Consider the following 12,425-nt stretch of genomic DNA (forward strand, 5'->3'; position numbering starts at 1 on the left):
GGACTATTTTGTATAAATTCCTAATCAAAACTTAAGCAAGAAGGAGTATAAAATATAGCAAAATCCCTAGTTATCAACCCCCCTGCTCGAAAACCTTGCTAGTAATACTTTTTGCACTTGTGGGATAGTTAGAAGTAAAATGAATGGTAACAATGATAAGGATTATACCATTCTTGGACTTTTCTGACTGGTCATCTGCAGTTCCAAATTCACTTTCTGGAAAGACTACATCTCTGCTTCTGATGACCTTCTTCTTTACAGGATCCCATAATATGTATTCGAACTCTTCATCTACATATCCGATAAATATGCAGGGAACATATTTATCATCCAATTTTTTTCTCTGGTTCTTTGGTACATATGCAAAAGCTCTGCAACCGAACACCTTCAAATGCGAGTAGGAATCCTCCTTGTTGGTCCAAAATGTTTCCGAAATGTCAAACTCCAATAGAACTTATGGACTCGTATTGATCAGGTAACAGGCTGACTAAACTGCTTCACCCCAGAATGACTTGGCAATTTAGCCATACTGAACATGCTTCTCACCTTCTCAACAATGGTGCAGTTCATCCTCTCAGCTACACCATTGTGTTATGCGGTTCCAGGAACTGTCTTTTCATGTATGATCCAATGGCTCGAACAATACTCTTCAAATTTTCTTGAAGTGTACTCACCTTCATTGTCAGTTCGGAGACGCTTTAGCTTTCGACCCGTCTCCCTTTCCACCAGGACATGAAACTTTTGGAAACTTAAAACACTTGATCTTTGGTTTTCAAGATATAGACCCATAATTTACGGAAAGCATCATTAATAAAAGTAACAAAATATTTGTCACCACCCATCGACTCAATTTTTATTGGACCACAAATATTAGAATATACTAAATCAAGCATATTCAATTTTCTTTTAGACGTTGTCGGAAATGAGACTCTATGTTGCTTACCAAGTAAACAGTAGTCACAAGGTTTTACCATTGTAACTTTGGCAAAAGAGATGAATGATTTCTGGAAAGAATCTGCAAGCCCTTATCGCTTATATGACTCATTCTTTTGTGCCACAAATCTACAGAAATCTCATATTTTTGCTTCATTCAATTCACCTTGGCATATTTCTGCATTTGTCCTGTACAACGTGCCCTGAGCAACTCCCTTTGCAATTACCAATGATCCCTTAGTGAGTCTTCACTTTTGATTTGCAAAATAGTTCTCGTACCGATCTCGGTCCAAAGCAATTCTCGAGATCAAGTTCATCTGCAAATCAAGTACATGTCGCACGTCCATTAGAACTTCTTGATACAAACATCACCAATCCCTACAATCTTTGAGTAACTTGTGTTATCCATTCTCATAGTGTTGAAATCACATGCTACATATCTACAAAAAGATCTCTTGTGGGTATGGCATGGTAAGATATTGTTGTGCCAACCACCTATTCCGACTCTGGGCCTGCCACGTGCATGTATTCCTCTTCCTCATTCATGAAGAGAACAACATTATCATTGTTTTGCATCGTGGCGGTTGTGTTTCCATCTTTTTCTGGCCACTGCTTTCATCTTTTCCCTTCCTTAGATTTGGGCAATCTCTTTTGAAGTGACCCGGTTGATCGCAATTGTAGCAATTTTTGACTTTTGATTTGGATCGGTTCTTGGACTTCCCACGACCTTCGGATTTACCATAGTTGCTCGAACTCCTTTGGTAACTCCCGCCTCTACCTTCTATGATGAGAGCATGTCCTTGATTTTCAGGCTTCTTTCTCATCTTCTCATTGAGTAGAAGAGCCGATATAATGTCTTTCAACTCAATGGTGGTCTTACCGTGCAGGATGGTTGTTGCCAAATTATCGTACGAAAATGGAAACGAGTTCAAGAGCAAGATGGCTTTATCTTCTTCCTCGATCTTTACTCCGAGGTTGGCTAGCTATGTGATTAGTCTGTTAAATATATTTAAATGTGACAAAAAGTTCGTACATTCACCCATGTGTACGGTGTATAACTGCTTCTTCAAGTACAATTTATTTGTTAGCGTTTTGAACATGTATAGGATTTTCAACCTTGTCCAACATGCGATATCTTCATCAATGATGTTATTTACCACATCATCTGATAAGTGTAAGCTGATTGCACTACAATCTTTTTATCCAAGTCAGTCCAATCCTCAGCTTTTATGGTATCGGACTTTTTGGCATCAACATCTAGTACCTTGTGTAGTCCATGCTGAATGAGCAGAGCCCTCATCCTTCTTTGTCATATTGAGAAACCGCTATCTCCGTTGAATTTTTCTACCTCGTACTTTACACCGGATATTTTTCACTGAGTATAGTACTATCGATCGTGAATGGTATTTTTGTAAATGAGCAGAACTTGTACTCTAATATCAGTTGTTGGGAATAAATCCTCCACATAAATAATATTAATGGTAAAAAAAGCGAAATAATAACGTAGCACCGAGATATCGTAATCAACAATAATAAAAGAGTGGTAACGACACCAAGATTTTTACGTGGAAAATCCTTCTGAATAAGGGGAAAAACCACGATCCCAAGAGGAGCAACTTATATCACTATAGCAAGGAATTTTACACTTTAGAGGTCTATGTAAAATACTCCAAAGACAACTACAACTCTCAAAAGAAATAACCTCTTTTGATATTCCCACCTCACTACAATATCGTTAACCCTCTCTATTTTCTCACTGACTATTTTCTTATACCCGATCTGTGATGCCTCACTCTTTCTTTCTCTCTTTGTTGGTGTGTTTGAAGAAGTGAGAGAGCTCCTCCTTTTATAGGAGCGAAATACATAGCCTTCAAGAATACAATAAGAGATGTATTAATCTCCTCTACTTATTTCCAAACTTTGGCTCCAAGAAAGAGTTGCCACCTAAGTTTTATTTCAAAGGCACTTGCCTATTGTTGAATAGGATGGACCCTACAGTGGTCAAGAATTAAAAAATCACGTATTATTTGTCATAAGAATATCGATAGATGTTGCACAACAATCAACTAATATCTTGCCAAAAATACTAGAAGGACTTGCGTAAACTCTTTCCTTGATGAATAGGAGAACAACTGGTTAAAACATTTCTAATCTAAACAATAGATCTGGTTCTTGACTGTTCTTACAGAAATCTATATAAGAGAATCTGATATATCATCAAGTAGAAGAGGAGTTTTTCTTTTGACATTTGCTTTTAACCCATTTGATGCCCATTGAAGTGCCATTCTTCACCTTTTGAGCACCAGCCACTGCCACTGCTTTTGCTTTGCCAAGTCCTGCTGATGAACTGCCTTTCTTGTTGCTATCATTCTCTTTGTTGCTTTTGTGACTCTCCTCTTCATCCATTGCACCAAATCCTCCTGACCCCCATTGATCTGCCCAACTTGGTGCCTCAGTTGCCATCAATCCTATCAAATCTTGGTTTCCTCTTATACTAAGCTTCAAATGTGTTTCCACCTACCAAGAAAATATCCTTCAATAAAAAAGAAAAAAATGTGAGTATAACCACAAATTCAAATTTCACTAAACACAGACGGAGCCTTTGTTTTGCGTTCGCTAACTGAATTCAGTATTTTCAGCACGAATATAGATATATCTAAAAATTACTAAACTTTCAATAAGAATAAAATTTGGAACTCATAATCTCAAAAGTACAATAAGTTCTTGAATACATCAAATTTAAATCCTGCATCTGCATATGAATTTCACAAAAATGTTTATGAAGAAGGAAGAAAGACAAAAGGGCTTGGGAGTTGCCTCTTTAGGGAATTAACAGAGGTTGAGTTTCTTGGAACTGATACTTTGGAGTAAAGGAGGAACTAAGGAAAGATATATATAGTTGTAATATGCTAAAGGCTGCATGTGGATAGGCTGTCTCTCAAACTTGTCTATTCCTTTTTAAAAAGACTAGCCAGCTCACAACTTACCTTCTTCTGAAGCAAAGTTTGTTGGCATCATTACTTTATTCTTCAAAATAACTAAACTTACCTGTTATAACCTACTCCACCTTCTGAATTCTATTATTTCCTTCTTAAAACTTGTCTATTTTAGTAGTGGTTGAAGTAGAAGGATGTAGCTAACCAAAAATAGATTGATGTTCTGGCTTCAACATAACTTTTGCTTAGAACTTAGAAATGATGATGTTCTAGCACATAAGGGTTGAGAAGTACTTTAAAAAAATTTAGAATTAATGGAAATGCTACAGGAGAAGTATTTGGGATGAAAAATTGTCGACTCCAACTGTAACTTGAGTACCATTTTCAAGAATTCAAATACATAAAAGATTGAATTACTTTGTACCATTCTAATATTAACCTAATATATGTTACATCTATGATCCATTTTCCTACACTTGCTAAAAAGTAATTTAAGTTTAAATAACTAGCTAGTAAATATAGTAGTAGATGATATATTCCATTCCATCTTATATATTGAACTGGATATTGAAATGAGTTTCTTGTGATCGAGATTTGGTCGATCTACCAATAGGAGCCTTTATAGGGCTTTTTTCACGTTTAGCCCGTGCCAGAAACTATTTAAATTTGGTCCTTGAAACTACAATGGAAACATGATAGTTGCATCCAGCAATTGGAACCTCTTTTCCCCTTTTGTTTGTTGAGATTTTATCTACAGTTTGACCCTAAAATATAAAACCAACATATATCCTTTCGGCCTTTCTCATTTCACTCTTTCATAGAACAAGATGATAATCATCTCTGAACAAACAGGACTTTGTCGTAATATTCTATACATCCACACAATGAACTTAGAAAGGTTTGGTGGACAATTGTCCAGCCTTGATTATTCAGGTCTATCTCTGTGATCTTTCTAGTGCTTCCTGGTATCGTGCTTGTCTAACACCATTTAATAGCATTGATTAATTAATAACGTTGAATAAATGGTAAGTAACTCTTTATAATATGTTGAATTTCATTAATTGTGTAAAAGGTCAGTGATATATCCATCAAATGAATTAAATATAGATTTAAAAAACTCCCCCCTCCTTATCCCCATCCGCATATGGATCAATAAAAAATTAAGACTTAGATCCAAACCGTACTGGTGAACCAACTGGCCATTAGAGATAGTTATGATAGAAATTTACCAGTCTCTTCTAGAAACTTCTAGTGTGACTCACATATAAAGTAATACATTATTTATATTGTTTCCCAAAGGAAATAATATATCAAATAATATTATGTAGTTATGCGTATATAGTAGTTTCTTTGATGAAAAGAAACAATTTTATTACAAGTCCCTAGGGCTAAAGTATTTGCCTAAGAGTCCCTAAATACTTCTGTGACTCCATTAGTCTGGCATCCAACGATAGGCACAGGCTAGAAGACTCCCTATTTTTTCTGCTAAAGGTTTCAAAGGTGATCCCCTGCAAAGCATGAATAACTATGGCTGAAGGTACGTTCCTTGTTCAATTTGCGCTGCGGTGACTCTGTGTATGTGTTTGAATTTCAACAAGATAGAATGTAGGACATTTACACAGGAGGTATATGGAATATACCATACCATATACGAGCCACACGTGCATGGCTGACAAATGAATTAAAAGAGAAATTTTCATAAAACACTATCTTTTAGTAGTAATTAGCTATCTATAGATACCATTTGCTATATTACGGATTGTAGATACCTTTCTAATGTTATAAGATGTATTTGATGTATTTAAGCTACTGTATTCATGAATACAGTAGCAAAAATAAGCGTGAATCAGGGAAGTCCAGCTAATCAGTTGTTATATTCAACTGTATTGACGAGCTGTATTCGTGAATACAATAACGTATAATGCGTAAAATATGGACCTTTTGTCACGACCCCGGTTCGCCCTTCGTGAACCATCGTGACGGCACCTAGTCTCTACGACTAGGTAAGCCTAACAATGCGGAAAAATAAACCAACTTGCGGAATAAATTATTAAAAACCGAAATAGTAAAATAAAACAGTATTTTAAAGTGCCGCTTGGCATAAACAATATCAACTCTCAAAAACTAATACATTTCCCAAAACCCGGAATCTCATGATCACAAGCCTTTGAATGTCTACAAGCATCTAACTCCAGAATATCTAACAAAGAAACGAAAGTACATAAGGGCTAATACAAAATGGGGGAGTAGAAAGGGACTCTTCGATCTGCGAACGCGGGAGATATACCTCGGAGTCTCTACGAACGCCTCGTCTCAAGCGTGATAAGTCTGAGTGGAGGTACCTGGATCTGCACATGAAAAACATGCACAGAAAAGGCATGAGTACACCACGGCGGTACTCAATAAGTGCCAAACTTAAGCTCAGTCGAGTAGTGACGAGGAAGGTCAGGGCCTTACTGAGGTTAAATAAAATATAAGATTCAACAGTGTAGAACAAAATAGTATAAGTAAGTACAACAGTAAAAGTAACACAGGATATAAAGGACAACAACAACTACTACAGCGGCAAAGTAAACACAGAAAGAAATACAGCTCAGTACAAAGATAACAATCGAGGATCTCCCAGGATACCGTCCCGTAGTCCCAAATATAAATATCCAGTGGATCTCCGGGGATACCGTCCCGTAGTCCAACTCATCAAGCGAGAGGATCTCCCGGAATACCGATCCGTAGTCCCAAATGTAAATACTCAGTACAGGGGGAATCTATCGGGTGTAGTCCCATAGTTCCAATGTAAATGTGCAGGGGGATCTCCAGGAATACCATTCCGTAGTCCCAAAGTAAACATACAGGGGGATCTCCCGGGATACCGTCTCGTAGTCCCAAAGTAAACACACAACAACAACAAGAAGAGTACACAGTTCAAATCAAGTTCCGTACCAAGGTAAAATAGGTATTTCTAACCTAGCATGCTGCACGAAATCCAAATAAAGCAGGTTGAGCAAGTAAGACAATTAAGTCAATTAGACATGTTTTCCTAAGCTAACAACATGCTTAAATTGCAAGTAATATAAAAAGGAAAGGAAACATACTAGTAATTACTTAATGAAAATCGGATTTTCAACAATTTGCACAAGTACGCACTCGTCACCACACGTACAAGGCATCTCAATTATCAATAATACCAAATCCTAAGGGGAAGGTCCCCCACACAAGGTTAGACAAGCCAGTTACCTCGAACCAACTCAAAATCAACCCGAAACCACGCTCTTGCCACGAGTACTCGACTCCAAATGGCCCGAATCTATTAAATTCAATTCCATAATGTAAATAACACTTCAAGTAACTGATTCTACAAATACATTCTAAGCTAATACGCAAAATTAGGTAAAATGACCAAAATGCCCTCCGGGCTTACGTCTCGAAATCGGGTAAAATCTACATTTTAAGAATCCTCATACTCTCACGAGTTCATTGATATCAAAATTATCACAATCCGACATCAAAATCGTGATCCAAATTCAAATGTTAAGTCCAAGAACTTTTCCAACTTTTCTTCAATTTTTCCACCCAAAATTCGAATTTAAAGGATGAATCTAAGCATAGATTCGTGGACAACAATCAAAATCGAGTAATAATTGCTTACCCAAAACACCCAGGTGAAAATTCCTCTCAAAATTGCCAATCCCGAGCTCCCAAATCAATTTCTAACTTTCTGAAACTAAACTCTCGAAACTCTGATTTTCTGCCCAGCAAAACCGCATCTGCGGTCCACCTTCCGCATCTGCGGTACCGATTCTGCGGTCAAGGAGACCGCTCCTACGATTTCCACTTAAAACCTCTTCGCCGCACCTGCGACCCAGAATTCGCATCTGCGATCACGCAGGTGCAGTTCATCATCCGCTTCAGCGGTTCCCTGATTTTCCTCAGCTGGCCGCTTTTGCGGCTTAATTCCGTATCTGCGGCCTCTCAACCACATATGCGGTTATGACAGCACCCCAAAGAACATCAACTGTAAACTCCAAGTTTCCAATTTCCCGTTAACCACCCGAAATCATCCCGAAGCCCCCGGGACCTCAACCAAAAGCACGGACAAGTCATATACCACTATCCAAACTTATACAAATCTCCAAAATACCTCAAACAACATTGAATCAACCAATTAGCATCGGATTCAAGCCTAAGAACTTCTAAAACTCTCAAAATACGCTTTCGATCAAAAAGTCTACCAAACCTCGTCTGAATCACCTGAAATTTTGCACACACATCACATTCAACCCTATGGAGCTACTCCAACTTCCGGTATTCCATTCCGACCCTCGGATCAAAATCTCACTATCGAACCAGAAACTTCAAAAATTTGACTTTCGGCATTTCAAGCCTAAATTAGCTACGGACCTCCAAAACAAAATCTGAACATGCTCCTAAATCTGAAATCAGCCAACAGAGCTAACAGAACTATCGGAATTCCATTCTAAGGCCGTCTTCACACTATTCCGACTACGGTCAAATTTGCAAAACTTAAGCTCTCATTTAGGGACTAAGTTTCCCAAAACTCTCCGAAACTCCAAATAATTCCTCTCGGCAACTCACAATAACAGAAACAAACACGTGGAAAGCAGTTAATAGGGGATCTACGCGTTAATTCTTAATACGACCGGCCGGGTCGTCACACCTTTTAACTGGTTTAAAACGGAAAGGAAATCAATTTACTAGATATTCTCCTAATATAACTCAACTAACACAAACTATCGCCCATAAATCTGTATTCATTCACGAAAGATTTCCAATCAGAAAAATAGGCAAAAGTAGAGATACCTCTAGATTTCAGTTCTCCCTTTTTTCTGTTGTTCTAGTGCGTACCTAGTTCTCTTTTCAACGACGAAAAATTGCAATTGATATAATTGTATACAGAAATAAGGTATAATTCAATTATACATATGGCAAGTTTAATAGTGTTATTGCGTCATTCGGGAAAATGGAACAGTGATAGCAATTACGTCAATTATTCAATTGAGAGAATATTGATAAAGGAGTATGCGTCGTATAGTGATTTGGTTGCATCAATTTCTAATCAACTGGACATAGATTTGAGCTCAAAGTCCATTAAAATTCAATAAAAAGTAGAAGGAAATTGTATGTCAATGGAAATACACAATGATATGGGTTACAGGGTGTATGTAGAGTTGAAAAAAAAGAATAGAGAATTCGGGATGTATCCTTTGTGCATAACAACGATTGAAAAAGAAGTTGTATCCGGAGGTAGTTTAATTCAAGAAGACATTGTGCAAATAGACGAAGCAGTTCAAAGGTATGATTCCGATACAGATGATACATTTGCTCTAGATTTTGTCAATTCTGGAGAAGCAATTGGGGTGTTCGAACTGGACAAGGATTTGATAATTTAAAAAACTAATCAAAGGGAGGTTATGGCTGGACAAGTATATAAGGATAAGGCTACATTAAAAGAGGTGATGGAGCATTATGCTATATCGCAAAGGTTTCAATTCCGGGTTGATAGGTCTAATGCTGTCAGGTTTGAGTGTTCTTAATTATTCATTATTTTTTTGTATATTGTATTCATGGTAGGAGTTGTAATTTATATATTGATGTATTTAGGCGTAGTTGGGAATTTTCACTTCATCTTCACTGCTGTGATTCACTATTTTTTTTATGCATTTCAAATACATGTATTCTTGTGTATTTTACTTGTATAAACTTATTACAGTGAGAGCCACTATTTTTCTTTTTGGTTTATTAGTTGTATTTAAATGTATGCATATAACTATAGGCGTATTCAGACATATTTAATTATATACCATTGTATATATTTCTGTTGTAAAATAATTTATATATATAGATGTAATAATGTATTCATGTATATATGAGTGTATTTTTTGAAAGCATTTATACTGATCATATGTATAATGATAAATTCTTTGCAGCTATAGATTATTATGTATGTTAGAAGATTGTGAATGGAGGTTTAAGGCTTCGAGCATTAACAAATCAGAACTATTCAAAGTGAGAGAGTTCATTGATAAGTATACATGTCCGTTGAAGGACAAGGTGTATGAGCAACGACAGGCAAGTAGCAACCTTATAGGTGGTATGATTAGGCCCAAGCTTACTAATCATAAGAGGAAATACACTCCAAAGAATATTATTGATGATGTGAAATCAGATTTAGGTGTAGATGTTTGCTACATGTTGGCGTGGCGGGCTAAAGAAAAGGCAATAAATTTTTTGAGAGGTGAACCGGCTGATTCATACAAAGAATTACCAGGATACTTATATACAATGGATATGACATATCCTGGTTCACACATTAGAATGGTAAAATCGCCCAAAAATGAGTTCATGTATGTTTGTATATCTTTGTATGCCTTTATAAAGGGGTTTGATCATTGTAGAGCCATTGTGGTTGTGTATGGAAGTCACCAAAAACTTTACTACACCGGGACATTCGTCTCGGCCAACACATTGGATGGTGCAGGTGAGTATGTGAATTATAATAAATTTTGTTAATATTAATTGCTATGTCATATAAAATGAGTTCCATTTTAAAGATTGAAATGCATATTTTAAAAAAATGTATGCAATTGTCTTTACAGGTCATATATTGCCACTACCATATGGTGTTATTGATTCAGAGAACGATGATGCTTGGTCGTGGTTCTTTGAGCAATTCAAGATAGCATACGGTGACAGGAAAAACATGTGCATCGTTTCAGATGGAAATGGGAGTATCATTAAATCTGTATCGAGAGTGTATCCAGATGTACCGCATTTTGCTTGTATATGGCATCTATGGAACAACGTATATAAGAAATTCAAAAAGAGCCATGCAAAGTTGAGCGAGATATACTTCTCGATGGCAATACACACAGGCTGAATTTGACAGTCTAATGGAGAAGGTGGAGAAGGTAGATATTAGAGTGAAAGAATACTTGGAGTTAGCTGGATACGAAAAGTGGGCTAGGTTGTATGCACTTGTTAATAGGGGAAGGACCATGACGTCAAATATTGCTGGGTCAATCAATGCTGCACTAGTGTCAACAAGGGAATTTGCCAATATACGACTTCCTCGAAGAAGTTAGAAAGATGTTTGGACGTTAGAATTGCAGTAACCGCAAAGAAGCTACACAGACATACACAACGCTTGGAAAACAAATACCAGGAGATGCTTACTTTGAATGAGGCAATGTCTACACGCATGATTGTAAGTTTTATTTTATGTCATTGTATTATATATTTAGCCTTTGTTTTAGATAGCTAACTTTTTTCTGAAACAATTTATACTATTTGGAATACTGTCCACATGTTTAGTGTATTGTTAGTTGAATTTAATGTGTTTATTTTCTATCCATACGCATTTTTTAAGCAGACGTTAGATGTATAACAATGTAATCATAAGCTAATATGTAATTATATTTAATATTCTGCCAGTCTATATATATGATGTATTATTCTGTATTTAAACATTTCCTTTGTATTCAACTGAATAATTTTGTATTCTAAATACAGAAATATGTTTGTATTCAATAGATATTTGATTTAATTCATACTGCTGTATATTTAATACGTCCATTCTTTGGTATATAAATGAATTTTTTTATTTATATATGCTTAAAACTTATAGGTCTATGTTTAAATGTAGGTGGTACCATCGACTGAATACTTACATACGGTTAACGATGAAGGGAGGCATTGCACTGTCTGCCTGTTAGAGAGAAAATACGTTTGTGGGAGGTTCCAAGTTGATGAATTACCATGCCCACATGCTTGGGCTAAATTGAAGAGCAAGTTTCTAATGCTAGAAGATTATTGCTCTGACTATTACAAACCAAATTCTGTTGTAATGACATACAATGTGCCTGTGTACTCGATACCGGACCGAAATGAATGGAATATACCAGCACATATTGCAAAGGAAGTTATATTACTACCCAAATGGAAAAGACCTCCTGGAAGGCCAAAGAAGAAGCGCGATAAGCTTTTCAGTGAATTGTTGCAGCCGAAAAATCAACATTCATGTAGCATATGTGGGCAGGGAGAACATATAAGAGAACGTGTAGAAATGCTCCACGTAGAACTTAGTTAACATTCTGACATGTATTAGTGCTCTAATGGTGTGTCATAGATTCCGATGACATTGTGAAATAATACATTTTGCACTTTTTCGTGAATAGATTCTGGATATAGTTAGTTGTATTATTGTGTTGAATACATTCGAATACAACCTGTTTAATACATACTTAGACAATCTGTTATACACAGTGCCTGACTTGAATATATACATCCAACTACAATACATCTGAATACAGTTATATATTCATTTAATATAATATGTTGAATACATAATTATACAATCTGCTGAATATATACTTATAGCCCCTGTATTATTCAGTTTCTGAATTGGATATACTATCATCCACACATCAATTGCCTTTTTTAAAACTCCAAACTCTACCCTACCGCCTTTGATCCTTTGGAATATTTGGATTAATAAGAACTCAAACCTCTTCAACCACACTTCCTCCCTCACATGCCACA

General features: G+C 36.4%; 1 protein-coding gene and 1 long non-coding RNA gene across 2 annotated transcripts; one reads left to right on the forward strand and one right to left on the reverse strand.

Moving 5' to 3' along the window:
• Positions 1 to 2,985: 2,985 nt before the first annotated feature.
• Positions 2,986 to 3,936, reverse strand: LOC142179427 (uncharacterized). The gene is made up of 2 exons (XR_012707510.1): positions 3,751 to 3,936; positions 2,986 to 3,466 (listed from the first exon to the last, which is right to left on the reverse strand). It is a non-coding gene; the product is annotated as an uncharacterized LOC142179427 (long non-coding RNA).
• Positions 3,937 to 9,298: 5,362 nt separating this feature from the next.
• Positions 9,299 to 11,973, forward strand: LOC107799981 (uncharacterized). Its single transcript, XM_075243391.1, has 6 exons — positions 9,299 to 9,405; positions 9,815 to 10,205; positions 10,266 to 10,365; positions 10,484 to 10,650; positions 10,760 to 10,921; positions 11,530 to 11,973. Exons 1-6 carry the CDS (start codon positions 9,299 to 9,301, stop codon positions 11,971 to 11,973), a joined length of 1,371 nt encoding a protein of 456 aa, XP_075099492.1.
• Positions 11,974 to 12,425: the final 452 nt, after the last annotated feature.

Source organism: Nicotiana tabacum, chromosome 3 (genome assembly GCF_000715075.1).
Source record: "Nicotiana tabacum cultivar K326 chromosome 3, ASM71507v2, whole genome shotgun sequence".
NCBI lineage: Eukaryota > Viridiplantae > Streptophyta > Magnoliopsida > Solanales > Solanaceae > Nicotiana > Nicotiana tabacum.

Coding starts and splice junctions, on each gene's coding strand:
- LOC107799981 (XM_075243391.1), top strand. CDS start 9,299: ATGGCTGGACAAGTATATAAGGATAAGGCTACATTAAAAGAGGTGATG. Junction 10,366..10,483: donor CAACACATTGGATGGTGCAG/GTGAGTATGTGA, acceptor TTGTCTTTACAG/GTCATATATTGCCACTACCA. Junction 10,922..11,529: donor GGTCAATCAATGCTGCACTA/GTGTCAACAAGG, acceptor GTTTAAATGTAG/GTGGTACCATCGACTGAATA.